The 17,339-nt window shown below is 36.8% G+C and overlaps 1 protein-coding gene across 1 annotated transcript in view; it reads left to right on the top strand.

Moving 5' to 3' along the window:
* The window catches only part of LOC141361715 (NACHT, LRR and PYD domains-containing protein 3-like), a 141,625-nt gene extending 124,972 nt beyond the window's left edge, over positions 1–16,653 (top strand). The window contains exons 15-16 of the mRNA XM_073863409.1: positions 16,216–16,392; positions 16,647–16,653. Of these exons, the coding sequence (XP_073719510.1) occupies positions 16,216–16,392; positions 16,647–16,653 (184 nt within the window). The remainder of the gene's footprint in view (positions 1–16,215; positions 16,393–16,646) is intronic.
* Positions 16,654–17,339: the final 686 nt, after the last annotated feature.

Here is a 17,339-nt window from a genome sequence, read left to right as displayed (position 1 = left end):
AATATTTTTGTAAAGCGGTAAGAACTCTATATTATAACTGTAATAGTACAATCAAATTAAAATATGGTACTTCTCCTAGGTTTTATTTGACACGTGGTATTAGACAAGGGTGTCCAATATCTCCTTATTTGTTTTTATTAGTTTCTCAGATATTTGCATCTTACATTTCTAATAGTAGTCTTCATGGTATATCTATTGCTAACAAACAAATACTCATCAGTCAATTGGCTGATGATACCACGCTTTTTTTGCAAGATGCTAACCAAGTTTCATTAGCACTAAAGAATATCCAGCAATTCTCCAAGGCTTCAGGATTATCCTTAAACCTTTCTAAATGTGAATTGATGTCCATCAAAGAATGTAGTTTGACAGAAATTTGTAATATTAAAGTTAGGGATCAGGTATCTTATTTAGGTATTATTATTACAAAAAATGAATTGGGAAGATGCTCCATCAATTTTAATCCACTGATTGAGAGTACACAGAGAAAACTTTGTGCATGGCTCCAGCGAGATCTGTCATTAAAGGGCAGAATTTTACTTGCCAAAGCTGAGGGCTTGTCAAGATTAACATATGCCGCGCTTTCTTTAAATGTCGACACAGCCATTCTTAAAAAAATTGATACAATGCTCCTCAACTTTGTATGGAAGAATAAAACTCATTTTGTTAGGAAGTCTGTACTTATGAATACCATTGATAAGGGGGGTTTGAATTTTCTTGATTTTACCTCTTTAAACAACACCTTTAAAATAAATTGGATTAAAAACTTTATTAATAAGCCCACTTCTATCTGGAATTTGATCCCTAGTGTTATTTTTTCAAAACTTTAAAGTTTATTTTATTTTAACTTGTAATTATAGCATTATGAAAATCCCTATCAAATTATCCCTTTTTCATAGACAAATTTTATTAGCTTGGTCCCTAATTTTTAAACACAATTTCACACCTCATTCATATATAATTTGGAATAATAAGGATCTTCTGTATAAACGTAAATCTCTTTTATTTGACAGTTGGTTTAAAAATGGAATTATTTTCGTATCTCAGCTTTTCAATCAGAATGGTTCAATCTGTAATTATTCTGAATTCTTAGTAAAGCATGGAATTCCTATTACTCCAAAAGAATTTGCGATTGTGGCTGATGCAGTGCCACAAGGCGTTCTTATGCTTTTTAAAGGGTTTTCTTTTTCATCTTTGTCACTCAATGGATCTATGTGAAACATTTGTAGGTAAAGAGTGCTTTTCTTTATCGAAGACAAAAAAACAATAAGAAAATCAGAGTTTTGTTTCAAGAGGAATCTGTTTCTATGCCATATGTAATTTCTTATTGGAATGAACTTAAGTGACATTCCCTGGAAAAAGGTTTGGACATTACCTCACAAGTATTTAATCATTAACAAAGTGAGAGTAATTACCTTTAAGTTAATTCATAGGGTCTACCCAGATAAATGCTCTCTCAAAGGACTTAAGAATGATATTAATACCCACTGTTCTTTCTGTTTAAAGAAACCTGAAACTACTCTACATTTATTTTGGAATTGCTCTTATACAATGACATTCTGGTGTGACTTCTGTGATTATATTAAATGTTATATTTATCCAAATTTTCATACAGAAATGTAATTTTTGGCTTTCATGAGTATGAAAAGAAAATTATATTTATTTTAAAAACCTTTTGTTTCTGTTAGCAAAATATCATATTCATAAATGTAAATTCTCAAAGTGCAAACCCCTTTTTCTAAGATTTAAACATTAAATGAAAATATATTTTGACACTATTGAATCTTCTAAAAACCTGAAAGCTATGAGAACAATTGCTAAAAGACTGGACTAAAAGACTGGACTCTGGCATATATTATTTTATTGTAACATGGCAATGATGACAATTGTTGTTATTTTCTTTTTCCGTTTAATAAAAAAAATCGCAAATGACATGAATTAGATGCTGAATTTGATGAAAACAAACCTTTTAATAAAAAGTTGCAACCAGAAACATTTTAAATCTAATATTTTAATTGCTGCTTATACTGTATACCCGAAAATAAGGGGAAACAAGCCTATATTATTAAAATACCAATAGAGTTTGTTATTTTCATTTTTATTTTATTAAATGACACAATATAACATAATTAAGCATAGTAAAGTGTTTTTTCTTGTTTTAAAACATGAATTTATAATGTTTATTAGTGGAACTAAAGGTTGGATTAAACTTGAAACGCACGTGATCGTTGTCATCAGTGAAGCGACCAATCACGTAAAGCTGTTACGTCATCACAACTCCGTGCAGCCGCTCTGGAAAAGCTGCACCGGCTGAGCTTGCCGGCTACTCTCGAAACGCTCTCGCGGTACTTAAAAACCATATAACACAGTCACGTGCCTGCAGCGCCAGCTGAAGTCGGACAATATTACTAACCGGAATGCACTGCTTCAAGTCAGCCGCCGATCGGTCTGCGCAGCGCCGCATGAAGTCGAACACACCTAATGTCTTTGAATTAGGGCTGGGCGATTTGTCCACATAAAAAAATCTGAGATTAAAAAAAAACTCGATTTACGATTCGATTTTTTCCCCCGCCCCCATTTAAAACAAAATAATTGCAAACCAGGCACGTGCACACATAGACATCAAAGGGGGCTTGAGCACCTGCCCTTTTTATTCCTGGAGAGAAAGTGCCCTTTTTTTCAGGGGTGCTTTTTTATTTTTTTTAAAATAATATGATTTTTATTCACAACTGATGTCTATCTGTATCTTCTGTTTTTTACTTATTACTTATTTAATTTAACATGAATTTATTCAGGAATCATTTAAATGATTTAGAAAATTAGCGCTATTTGTGGTACACAAATGGTTAACAGATGAGTCCCGCCTCCAAAACTCACATCGCTAATATGATTGGCTTTACCTTTCCTAAGTCCCGCCTCTCTAACCTACTTCGCTTTATGATTGGTTTTGTCTATATCGTGTATTGTGGGCTGCATTCGCGCTTGTAAGAAGCGCCAAAGTTAAAAGATTTTGAGTAACAACTAATTGTTAACTAATAGAACTTCAGCTAAATGCTAGCATATAGCATTTATTGAAATGTAGCGCTAACTCAGCAGTCACAACTTTGTTTTTAGCATTTTAACAAATTTGTAATTAATGTGTAATTTAATGTTTTCAAAACATGCAATTCCTTTGCTGCTCTATAAACCTAGAATACTAAGGAGACCATGGTGTCTGTGTGAACTGATTATTTTGTAGACATCTTTTGAAAATGAAACAATTGCATGAGTTTGAGGAAGATAAAATTAATTACCTTTTAAATAATTTTTTTTTAAAAGGAAGTCAGAATTGCGTTAATATATATATATATATCCTTTTTTGTTTAAAAAAAGAAAAAAATACATAATTATGACATGTGCCCTTTATTTCACTTGAGCCCCTGCCCCTCAAAATGTCTGTGCACGTCCCTGTTGCAAACTGTATATATTTTTAAAATATATTTATTATATTTAATTAAAATGCATCAACAAAAAATTGGAAAGGAAGGAAGATTTGGCGAATGCAAAATGTATGTCAGTGTTTCCCACAGATCTGAAATTTACTTGTGGTGGTAGCTGGTGAAAAGGGTAATCATTATAATCCACCGACAAAAAATGGTCTACTATACATGTGACACAGAACTAATAATTTGTGACACAACACAATACTTTGATTTATTGAAAATTAACATTAATATTAATTTCTCATTATAGTTCATTAATCTAACCACCCCAAACTTTCTTTGCCATAAACAAAGCTGACACTGTTTGTCAAAGCACTACTAAAACACTTAGGGCCCTATCTTGCACCCAGCGCAATTGACTTTGTCAGTGACGCATGTATCATTCGTATTTTGCACAGACGCACGTCCGCAAACTAGGGAATGAACTTGCGCTCCCTGGGCAGTTCAGCGCAAAAAATGAGGCGTGTTCCGGCGCAAACCATCCCTGATGCTATTTTGCAGTTTCAAAAAACAATTGCGCCACTGACCAAAAAAAAAACTAGTCTAAAGTCAGTGGCAAATTGCGCGTGGTTCATTATGCTATTTTAAGGGCGCATGCTTGACCATAATGTATAGCGTGCACAACGCGCACACACTTTGCTTATCTAATCTACACAGATGCAACAGTTATTTTTGCAAATCATAAATTGTTACAATAAAAAATATTAACACATGAGATAAGGGAAATCATTGTGGTGAGCATTGTGGTGATAGTTTTTATTTATTGTGTGGCTGCATTAAAAAATTATCATGCAAATAACGATTAAAATATTTTCATAAGTTTGTTGTGTGGCTGTATTACGTTTATTTTATGTAAATCCGCCCACAAAGTCACTTGCACTTTGCGCTTCGCACTTGCGTTTCAGATCGTTAAAATAGGGCCCCTAATGTTGTTGCACTGATATATGATGACCCCTTTTATCAAACTCAATATAATACAATACTATGTACAGTGTATTAATAGACAGTGCAGGTCTATAGATTATAAATGTGACTGATGTTATAATGGTTATAATTTCTATTAGATAGGCACTTTTACTGCTTCTGCTTTCTATTTCTCGTTTGCCGATTAAAAAAGCTTAATCCACTCATTATTTCAGATTTAAAAGTCTACTTGCTGTCCCAATGACAGGCTTTACATTACAGCTTTGCGTTTTTTATATCCTGAGTCAGCTTGAGCTTTGCTCGTTCAGTTCAATGGGCTTGACATTAGCACTGCTTTTTGCTACAATCTCTGTGCAAACTTTTTAGATTTTAGAAAAGATATGGTCTATTAATAGTAAGATTATAAAAAAATGGGATAAAGAAAATGCAGCGCGTGGTCGCAACAATAGCCAGTTGTTATCGTCATACCGGAGGCACGCTGAAACTGCACTCGAGCTTTAGCGCGGTATAGCACTCACGGCCGTTCTCCGATCGACTCGGTTTACACACAATATTAATCATACTTGGGACCCAAAGTAATAAACTAGGACCGACCCGGACCAGACTGACCATTTCAAATATAAACCCGGAACCGTACGGGTCCTCTCAGTGAAGAAAGACCTCTAATGGTAAAACTCTGCTCAAGTTCAGAAACATGAAAGGATACAATGTGACACTGAGCATGCTTCGCGTCGCACCCAATTCATTGAGAAACAAAGAGCACGTGAACGCACACTCAACGGGAGAGACACAACGTGCTTGCACGCAAAATGAAGCCAACTTGGATGCCAAAAACACATATGCACATAAGCATATGCGACCATTTTGGTCGCAGTGTAGTTCCCTGGCTGCTCAGTATGTGCTGCAGTTGATCCAGTTTGCCGCGCTGGATGATGAGTTTATGACGCGCTGGATGATGAGTTAATGACGCGCTGGATGATGAGTTTATGACGCGTGCGTCTTCACGGGCTCTCTAAACAAAACACGGGTCATCCAGTCGAGTTCAGAAAATACGGAAATTCGTAAAGTGATTTTTTTTCCTGGGCGGGTCGCAATTTATCTGGGCGGAATGCCCAGTAGAGCCTATGTTTGGGAAACACTGTATGTACTGCGCTATACTGCAGAGGGGGGAAAAAAATCTAAAAAAAATGGATTTTTTTTTTAATATGAATGGATTTGACCTACCAACTCGATTTTAAAATCAAATAGATTTTTTCCCAGCCCTACTTTGAATATGATTTAATCACGGCCGAATCCTCCTCATCAGAAAGAATACAAGAGTTTATATAGGATAGATACAGGACAAAGTCACATCATTTATATGAAGTTCTAAACGTAGGTTCGGGAGGAGCCTAAACATTCAGGCCTGTCAATCATCATCATCATCATGGGCGTATATAAGGCAGCCTTCAGGCCTCCGCGTTCAGCTGCTTTCTTTTCCGGCATCCCTCCTCCTCCCCATCTCCTCATTTTACTCTCTCTTTCTTCCTCTTTGCAGTTCCGTTGCAAGGGGTTGAACTTGTGGCTTGAGCCCCAGCCTCAGGTTCGCTCTCTCTGAAGGTTCAGGTACAGAGCTCCCTTCGAGGACTGCAAGCCAAGTTCGTTTACCATTAATCATTAAGACCTGAATGCGCAGGCAAACTAGTGAACTCAAATACGATTTATTCTTCATATCTGCAATTCAGAAACTCCCCTCTGTTATCATGCAGACAAAACCAAATTTAACTTTTTTGATGACCTCAGCTTTAACAAGTCATGGGGTTTAAAACTAGGGGTGCACCAAAATTTCGGTCGCCGAAAATTTCAGCCGAAAATGGCATTACCGGTTTCGGGCCAAAATTAAAAATCCAGCCGAAAATGTAAACCGAAAATGAACGTCAACCGCGCCCCTCCCATCTGTGCGCTAGCGCTTGGGTTTCACTCACGGTGATAAGTCGTCTCTTACTCCTCCCCTTTGTGCTCAAGCAGGTTTCAATCACGGTCGAGCTGTTTGCACGCGTCTGCAAAGATTAAGCATGCCATGATGTGTAAACTTTAGAGAGATTCGCGCTAATGTGTCTCATACTGTAATCCATTAACATACATTTGGCGAATAAAGCAATGAAACACAACGTAACGTTTTTATGTGGAGCGACTGTTACGCTGCTTGGGATTCACCCTCGGCCTCTGTGTGTGCACGCGTTTAAGTGCCCTCAGTAGTGCACATACTAGAGAGACGCGTTTAAAAAAAACAAGCAAACATAAAATCTCTCTGTTATTGACAGAGCACATATAAACAAAATTATCTCCACAGTATTCTTTTTCTAATAAAAACATTTGTTTATGTCTTAAGTGTATGTATAGATTACAGTCATATTGTGTCATTAATGTTAATCAAACAACCCATGACAAAGAGACAAATAGCTCTAAAAAATAATAATATATTTAATTTATTGTGTTATGATTCATTTAATTTGATTTCTGTACCTAATGCTAATTTCAGACCTTATTAATGTACAACTTTGTTCTTTTTTATAAATTTTTGCAATTTCTTTATTGTTTATTAGATTTTTCCCAACTGTTTTTTGCTGATCCGAAAAATTATCTGATCTGAGCCTCAAAAACTGTAATGTTATCCGAACTGTGAGTTTTTTTTATCCGTCACACACCCCTAGTAAAGTTAGTACACAGTGATAGCCATAAATGCAATTGTACTAATAATTGGCATAATAATTTCTTTCGGTGTTTCGGTTTCGGTTTTTTGGCCTTGGTTTCCTATTTTTCGGTTTCGGCCAAGAATTTTCATTTCGGTGCATCCCTATCAGAGTTGGGTATAACGCGTTACTATGTAACGCATTACTGTACTCTAATTACTTTTCCTGATAACGCAGTAACGTAACGCTTTACATTTTAAATGTATGTAATTTGATTACAGTTACCAATGACAACACAATTACGTTACTAGCGTTACAAATTAAGTGTTGAAAATTTTATTAAAATGTATTTTAAAATGACGTTTTGCCGTTGCTCAGCAACGTCTGTTAACGAGCATGCTCGCAGAGTCTGTTAAAGAGCATGCGCGCAGCATCAGTTAACGAGCATATGCATATTGCATAATCACTCGTCGGAGACGCAAGCAAATGGATGCTGTGTGAGCGGTGGTTGATCATTCAAGTGGAATACAGACAATACATGTCCAAAAAAGTGGGCTTTGCGCGATGACATCTGGTCTGCCAGAAGCGATTGTACAGGTGTGTTTTTAAATTACTAATGTACATTAAGGTTTTCTTTGTTTAACTATGTTATTTAATCATGAGCTCAATGCGTGCACTTGCATTAATTAATCATATATTTATTTAAACAATTACCAAAACAACTTTTGATTGTTAAATTTAACGAACTTACATGAATATTAACATTCTTTAACTTGACCAAAAAGCCCTCACGAATGCGATGACGTGTTAAAACTCTAGTTTCTGTCTCCGCGACCGCGAATGAATGTGCATAGATAGATAGATAGATGTTAATAAATGTACACTAGTCAACATTTGAAGTGGATCAAAACCTTTCCTAAAAGTTTTCTTAAAACCAATATCCAATACCCGTTCTTGTTTTAGGACAAATTTGATGAATGTTTTTGATCCACTTCAAATGTTGACTAGTATAGAATGTTTAATAAGAAATGTTAAACATGTGTAACTTATTATAAAAGCTACAAATATTTCTGCATCATTATGACCAGCAATTTTAGGAGAGTGCAAATCACACCAAAATAACTTTAAGCATTCAAATATGACCTTCGGTGTCTCGTCTCTTATCTCCGCCCCCTTCTTCTCCCTGTTAATAGTTTAATCATTAGTTCATTACCCTCACTTGTTTTCTCCTTATCCTGCTTAGTTTTTCATATTTAATGCCATTGTGTTCTTAGTCCTGTGCTTGTTCATTTTGTACTGTTACTGTGTGATTCTGTCTAGTGTTAGAATCATAGTCAAGTCTAGTTTAAGTCATCTGTCAGTATTCCGTGTTTGTTCTGCCCCCACGTGGGCTCCTGTTTTGTCTGAGTTATAATAAAGTGTTTTCAGTTCCCCCCCGTCATCGCCTGCGTTTGGGTTCATCCGTCCTTGTTTCTGACAGTTTCACTTTGTAGCTTTTTTACATTTGATGTTGTCAAAGTAACTTAAAAGTAAAGTAATTAGTAATTAGATTACTTTTTGCATGTAGTAATCAGTAATGTAATCAAATTACAATTTTAAAGTAGTAATTAGTAATTTGTAGTGGATTACTTTTTTTAAGTAACTTACCCAACACTGATCCCTATTTAAAACCACATGTACTTCCTCTATTTCAACACATTTTGTTGTCAAAAGCATACAGTACAAATGTTTAAACCTGTAAGGAAAAGACATGTTAGTTATAATTAGTTATGATTCATTTCAATTTCCTTCACAACGTGCAACAAAACTCCTCTGTTAAAATGTCAGAAAATGTAGTTTGGTGTTTCTTTGATGAAATCTTTGCTGATATTATTGTGTATGAAGAGTTTTTCTCCTCGTCGTGTTGTTTTTATAAAGATGATTATAAACATTGATTCATCATTGACACTGACACACACATTAATAATGTTTTTATAGATTGAGTGAATTGATCTTTAAACACTGTAACATCTTTAAATGTAAGATAAGAGTTATGTTATCTCCAGCTGATATTCCTCCTGTAATAGAGGAAGATTTTTACATCAAATACCTGATGAGAATTACAAGTAGGGATGCACCGAATCCAGATTTTTTAGGTTCGGCCGAATCCCGAATCCACCGCTTAAGATTCGGCCGAATCCGAAACCGAATACCGAATCCTACTCGCATCCTTATTCCAACACAGTAAAACACATTAATGAAGTAAAAAACGTCCACAGCAGTGTATTTTTCATTTTATTTAATTTTAACTGTACATTATGCCAGGATGACAAGTTGGAAAAACTATTTTGACAATTACCATAAGCCTATGTATAATGAAAGCGATGCGTTGCGACACGCTCGTTTTTCCAATAAGCAAGCAGCTCCGCGCTGAAAACTATATTTAACTTTGAGTGAGAAGCTCCGCTCGTCAATGTCAGTCTTCACACGGCCGTCCAATTACAGTGGAGGAGGGGCAGGACATTACCACAGCAACCAACCGGCTCACAGCTGAAGCATCACAGCTACCAAGCGCTCGGCTGAAAAACAGCTGGCATTTGGGGTCCTCAAGGCGTTTTCAGCGGTGTTTAAAAGTTTTGGTGTGTCCAGCTGACCGAAAGAAAAAGATCATCTCCACGTCAGCACCCGATATGTGTAATCAACGGCTGCGTGACGTCGACCAGCGTAGCGCAAGCCTAGGGTTCGGTTCGGTGGAAAAAAAATCTAGGATTCGGCCGAACCCGAACCCCGCCAAAAAGCCCAGTATTCGGCCGAATCCGAAACCGAATCCTGGATTCGGTGCATCCCTAATTACAAGTGTGAGTCATGAACTCAATATAGATTTATGAAGAAATGTTCATGTGGTTTAGGACATCTAACATTTAGGGTGCGTTCACACGACAAAATTTCGGGAGTGACAACCGTATTTACTTACAGGTGTGAGTCTGGAAGTGTCCTGTTCACACAGCAAATTAAAGACACAAATAGAACACTGCCTGTATGAACAAGCAACCAACCTCAAACCCGTATGCTAGTTACAAGCGGCGCCTGTAACCATAGTGACGGACGAATATATTAAAAAAAGTATTATTTATGCAATGGGCAAAACTTTATTTATGTAATTAACAAAAACAGCTGGCTGGTGTAACGCTTACCATTGTGCAGAGAAAAATAAACAAGGGTGGTTCCTTATTAAAGTGAATTGAATTAACATAAAATCAGTTTCAGCAACTGCACGTTTTACCAAAGCAGATATATCCAATACAAAAGTAATCATAATGACTTGTGAAGCAAATCGATCCGTTTTTGCAAGAAATCAAACTTTATTTAAAGATATGTGTATAATTTTTAAAATGTCTCAAAAATGGTCTTAAAGACCACTTTTTTACGTGTTTGGTATTAACGGTTTTTTTACGCAATTCTGCGATGACGTCACGTTGGGGAGAAGTGGAGAAAGACTCAGCCAGAGCCATAGAGATAGATGAGACATTTATTGCTGTTTAATACTTACGTATATAATTTGGAAATCATACATACATCGTAGGAAATATATAATGTGTTATACTGCAAAGTTACCATGCTAATTATTATTTATGATATATGTGGAGATAAATAAAACTTCGCAAATCTGCTGATTTGATCCATTCATGTCCTGACCACCAGGCTAGAGATTTTTAAACATCCTTAATCCACACTTACTAGTAGAGCCCGACCGATTTATCGTTTTGCCGATTTTATCGGCCGATATGAGCATGTCGCAGATATATCTGTATCGGCGTATAAGCCACAGATATGCGCTGATATGAACGTTTGTTACAGAACACATTAAATGCATTTGAAAGATGTAAGTACTTGTTTGTCCAGCAGAGTGCGCCATACTGGTTGCTAATGGCGACCCAGATCACTCACTGTAGTGACACCAGCCAATCCCCCACCCCCTTCACGTTCAGTCAGTCTCTCAGTTCAGGTGGCTGCAGTCACGCAGTGTCTTCTTCACAACATTTTTACACCTGGTATTAAGACGCGCTTTGGTCGATTGGATTATAAATGGACAAGAGAGACGCATTCCCGCTTACATTTGGTGTTTTTAATCCGTCTCTTTTGTCGACTTGCGAGTTAAAACGCAAGCGGGAGAAATGACGCGAGACGGAGAAATGACACGTTTAAACTACGCGCAGCCGTGCACTTATATAACACTATATGAGATTACTGCTGCTTGTGTTGTTAGTTAACATGCTAATTTCAGAGCAATTGATTCAATAAGTTCGCGCAACTCTACACCCTTGCTAAATAAAAGAGGCGGAGCGAAGACGCTTTAGTTTTATAAAAGTCTAAAGTTTGCACGGAACCCTGGGTTTGTGTTATAAAAACGTTGTGCACAACATTAAACATAGCGTACATTAGTATGTGCTCCGTCAAGCATTGTCTTCGTAACTGTGAGTGGCTAACTAATTTGTGAAGTACACAACTTACTGTAAAGCCAAAATTAAGTAATGACTTCATAAGTTTCTCTTTATAACGTTATTCTCGTCAAAACTGCAAATTATGCAAGTTTTATGTCTTTTGTTCTCTTTGTGTTTTAAAGTTATTTATAATAAGTCAAGTTTACTGTTTAGTGCACTGATATCCAACTAATTTTGGATAATAAAGTTTATTGTTAACTTCTTGCCTATAGTACATATCTTTGTCACATCAATATAAGTGTTGGATCACCACATTTGTGAGTGATCATTGCATTGCATTGTATTTATTCATATACAGTATATTATGTTAAAGTATATAGTGTATTCTATGTACAGTACTGTAGGATAATATACTGTAGTACATACTGAACTATAATATACACTAGGGATGCACCGAAATGAAAATTCTTGGCCGAAACCGAAAACCGAAAAAGAGGAAACCAAGGCCGAAAACCGAAAGCCGAAACACCGAAAGAAATTATGCCAATTATTAGTACTACCATTGCACTTATGGTATTTTTGTGTGTAATAGAAATGGAGTCAACACACACAATTTGAGAAGAAAAATAAGCCAAACAGCATGTGGCATAAACAAACCCAACTTCAGTTATATAGGCTGAAGGATTTGTTTGATTAATCCTTTGGTGCTTGTTTGCCATGCAGTATACATTTAAAAACTGAGATGTGCTAGTTGTGGTTTTGTTCTAACGTTATTGTTACAAAATGCTGATAAAAAATGATGGCATTTTAATGCACGTTAAAACCCCGAATGGGTCGAAGGCTCAGTCAAATATGAATATCTTCTTTATTTAGTCTGACATGTTTTTGTTTAAAAAGAAAATCATATTTAGCCTACCTTCTCCGGTGAAACCCGTTTTTCTCATTAATGCCAGCTGCAGAAAAAACTCTGCTCTGTTGTTATCCAGTGAGAACAACAAACGGATCTAACAAATATATCTGAATTTAATATTATGTTACAAATAACGCAAGCTGGCTTGATACATTATTGCTGAGGGTGCAAAGTTACGAGCTTAATTTAACAACACTTCACAAAACGGAGCTATTGTTTGCTGTTACGGCATTTATCGGGTTTGTTATAACCATATCCACAGATAAAATAAACGTTCTCCGTTTCGCTTTCCATGCGTGTCTCGTGTCGTTTTAACAAAATAAACTAGGCTATGTAAGGAAGCTAGCAAATCTCTCATCATGCACGCTGATGCTGCGGCGGAGAAGCACGTCTAACACCCGGCATTAAAACTTTAAACACTTAAATGAGTCTGCAATCTGAATTACCAAAACAATCAGAAATACATACATATTAATTTTCATGTATATTTTATATTAAAGTCTGTAAAAGACCGTACAGGTGAAGTGAAAAAGGATTCAATGAGCAATAGCCGTAATACTGCGGTGGCGGATTAAAAACATTTGAATATCATTTTTTCCCCATTCTAATTATTATTGCAGATCGAATATTTGACCATTCGTGCACATCCCTAATTTTAAAAGCAATCATGTTAATGCCTGTTATTCTGGATGTTAATCTGAACGAATGTTTAGTCGGAGCTTGTGAAAACTGTACACAAATGCCCAGAGAAACTCCGCGGGTTTGGACACACACATTACGGTCGTGGGTGGGAGTGAAACTCACAGGTTGCGGAGATCCTGGTCAGAAATTCGGCGGACGCGGGTTTGAGAGAAATCTAGTCCACACCGCAGATATGTTACTTCAGACAGGCACGTGCAGGTCGCGGTTTCTGTTTGCGTCATCACATTATTTCGGCCGTATTTTTTCGGTGATAAAAGTCTTTCGGCCGAAAACCGAAAAACCACTTTTGGGCCATTTTCGGCCGAAAATTTTCGGTGGCCGAATATTCGGTGCATCCCTAATTTACACATAAAGAATATCGGCCGATATATCATTATCAGTCTTTTTTTACTCCCTAATATCTGTATCGGCATCGGCCCGAAAAAACGCATATCGGTCGGGCTCTACTTACTAGTCTATGAAATAATATCTCAAATACATTGTTTTGTGAAATAAAAGGATGTTTTGTTATATTGTTTATGCGATTATAACGAATCACACGGTCATTTTATACGCAGCAGCAGTCAGCAGCTGCAGCACACTCGGATCCGACCGCATACATACTGTAATAAACAGGCGTTCGGCGGCTTTTTACATCACGACAGACTATGCCATTTGAGGAGGAACCGCTCATTGATCACCGTATTTTTATAAATCCTGTACATGTTTGGACCTGCTGAACAGGTTGAGCACTTTTATATACTTTATTGAGCAGAGAGGCTGCCTGCACAGTTTGACCAGCGGGCTGCGGGAACCGGACGCACATCACGCCGCCAGACGGTGTTAACTCGAAATGTATAACTATTATCAGATCGGCCCACCGGGAAAGTCCCGACTCTCCCGATTGCCATTCCGCTACTGGCTGTAAGAAAGTGAGTGCGTTTGTGTCGCTGGTCCACGCGAACAGATGTGACGTGCCTCACTCAGGTTCCAGGATTAGAGACATGCTGCCAAAACCGTTTGTGCTGAATATCGCATAAAGTTACACCCATTTCAGGCAGGATCATGGACCCCCTCAAGCCAGCATGCACGAGTATGTTAACTGTTTGTTTACTTTCTACACGAAGATATGCTAACGTTATGCTATCTGGCTGTCTGCCTATCTCTCTATCTGTCTGTCTCTCTATCTGTCTGTCTTTCTATCTATCTGTCTGTCTATCTGTCTGTCTATCTATCTATCTATCTATCTATCTATCTATCTATCTATCTATCTATCTATGTATGTATCTATAATCTGCGCTATCAGAACTGTACTTTACTCGTCTTTCTATAGTCATTCTCAATGCTCTCAAGGCGGCTTTGGTAAATTCTCTCCCCAGCGCGACGTCATACAGTGCGTTGTGGGGGAAAGGCCTAATAGTGCTGCCACTAATTTTCTAACGACTAATCTTTCGACTAATTTTTCGAAAAGTCGACTATTCTAAACGACTAATTAAAAAAACTCAAGTGTTTGTTATGTCATTGTGTCCATTTTATTTTGAACTCACCGGTGTCATAAACAATATAAATAACTTAAATGTTACCAAATAAAAAATTACAATGTAAACAATATAAATAATAATTCCAGTGCAAAGTAGTTGCTTAACAGAAATATGAAATGTTTCACTTCTACTCTTTGATCTAACATTATATTGCATTTTAACACAACTGAATGCTATTTTACATAATATCTGTTCTGTTGTAGAATATAAAATAGTGACTAAACACGATCCATTACACCTCGTGTTTAATCCAACCAGCTGTTCCTTTAACTGCTGCTAAAATCCTGATTTAAATATGCAAAACTCACCATACATATACATTGTAGCTTTCCTGCTGTTGCTCTTCTCATAATTTTTGTTGTTTTTTGAGCCATTTTTTATTTTAAATGCGAGTGATATAGCACAGACAATTCGGTGCAAATTCAGAAATATAAGAGAATACACTGTTGTTGTTGTTACATAGACTACAGAACACGGGCATACGGCATCATAGAGAGGCAGAAAGCTTGCACACAGACTCACACTACTGCTAATCTTTCTTGAAGTCACGTTAACTCGATCAGTCGTCTTTGTCAGTAACATCCGTGAATGTTGATGTTTACGTGAAAAAGAAAATATACGGAGGAACCTACATTGAAAACAGTGCCACCTTTTCACTGTCACGTGAGAGAGAGGCGCGCGCTGTCGAGGCGCAACAAGCAACATGAGTGAGAGAGAGAGAGAGAGAAAGTGAGAGAGAGAGACGCGCTGAACACTCGCAACAATGAACGTTTAAAATAGGAAAATTAAAAATTTTAATATGAATCATGAAAAATCTATTTGTTGCGGCCAGTGTTGATTCCGTGGCGGAACACTGATCGCCTTTAACATCCAAAGACAGAGTCATTGTACGTCTCAAAAGAGTTAATAAACAGTACAGACTAGCTCGCCGTTTCATTAATAATCATATTCTTACGTTGTCCTATTCTTCTCTATGGGTGCATCGTCAATAACTCCAGACTGTTTGCGTTTAAGATGCTTGTGTATGTTGTTGTGCTCCCGTGATAAGCCAGCGACGTTTGGCACAGTGTAACAGACCACTCTTTTATCACAACTTGGCATAAAATACTTTCATACTTCGGAAGCTTTCGGACTCATAATTCCATAAACTCACCTGCCACCACCAATTCTTCTAAATTAAAGCAGTGAAGGCAGGGGGAGAGGGAAGAAAGATGATAACGTAGCAGATTAACCAGCAGGGTGCGCACAGCGCACAGACTGGTGTGGAGGTGAATTACATTGAGCCATTTGAGACATGAGACAGAATTACAGTGGGCCGTTTGAGACGGAAAAAAATAAATATGCGACTCCTCGACTAAAAAAATTGCAGTCGACAAATTTTCATCGTCGATTACGTCGACTATTCGCAGCAGCATTAAACACTAATAGTCAGCTGTGTGATGGATTTATTTGACATTTAAACACACAGTGTCTCAGTTACTGAGGGATTGAAAGAGGAGCGTTACATGAAGAGATGGAGGTTAGAGATTTGTGGACAAACTTTGTAGCTTTATATCATTCACATAAAGTCTCTGTTCTCTACAGGTTAAGGAGTTGTGATATCACAGATGAAGGTTGTGTTGCTCTGACTTCAGCTCTGAGATCAAACCCATCATCACACCTGAGAGATCTGGATCTGTCTGACAATAAACTCACAGATTCAGGAGTGGAGCTGATCTCTGATCTAAAAGATGATCCACATTATAAACTAGAGACAGTACGGTGAGTAGAGCTCATTTAAATAAATGTTTAAAGTAAACTCATGCAGTGTAATTTAAATCCTGGAATATAAATATTAGAAATAAATGTAAATTGATCTGCTGCTGTTATAGGCTGTGTATCCTTTAAGCCCAACAAACAGAAAATATGAAGTGTACATGAACAACACTTGATGCTTTGTCAGATTAACACAATAAGAATTCAACACAATGTCTGAGTCTGTTAACTAACTGTGATGTTGAGTTTGTTCACTCCAGGATTTAATACTGTGATCTTACTCTTCTTACACATTATATATGATGTTTGTTAATGGGGTTTGTTTGATAGGCCGACACCTCTATAGTTATGAACACTTGACTAGATGTTCATCTTTAACTCTTTTTATAACAACTTGGTTTTTATTTCATGTTTTAAGCATTATTTAACAAATCATCAGAATACTGACAGAAATAACAAGACAAACACAATATATACACAACAGATAAACACAAAGTACAGATGATAAATGATACAGATGAAGATTAGAAAAAAGAAGAGAAAGTCAACTCTTAAAATCTGATGGACACTTCACACAACTCTCTGTCGAGCTTTGACATTGATGCTGTTTCTCTTTATTTACACGACTGTCAACCTCCAGGACTTTTAAAATAAAGCATCACCTTCATTTTCTTACTGTTTGTGTGTGAACTCATAAAACTGTCAGTGTGTCATTATATTATACTACATACATATCAATACATTCATCTCTTACATTGACATCAAATATTCAGAGGAAATAGATGAAATGTGTTTTTGTATTGTTGTAGCTCATGTGTATGTGATAAACAGATTGTTGACATGTTTATTATGTTGAAGATTTCATTTCTATCATTGACTGAAAGCACTAATAATTAGTTTTTCTATTTCTTGATCTGACAATGATGATGATCTGATATCTGATTGTCTTTTTC

Source organism: Misgurnus anguillicaudatus, chromosome 24 (assembly GCF_027580225.2).
Source record: "Misgurnus anguillicaudatus chromosome 24, ASM2758022v2, whole genome shotgun sequence".
Taxonomy (NCBI): domain Eukaryota; kingdom Metazoa; phylum Chordata; class Actinopteri; order Cypriniformes; family Cobitidae; genus Misgurnus; species Misgurnus anguillicaudatus.
This window is presented reverse-complemented; position numbering and strand designations above follow the sequence as displayed.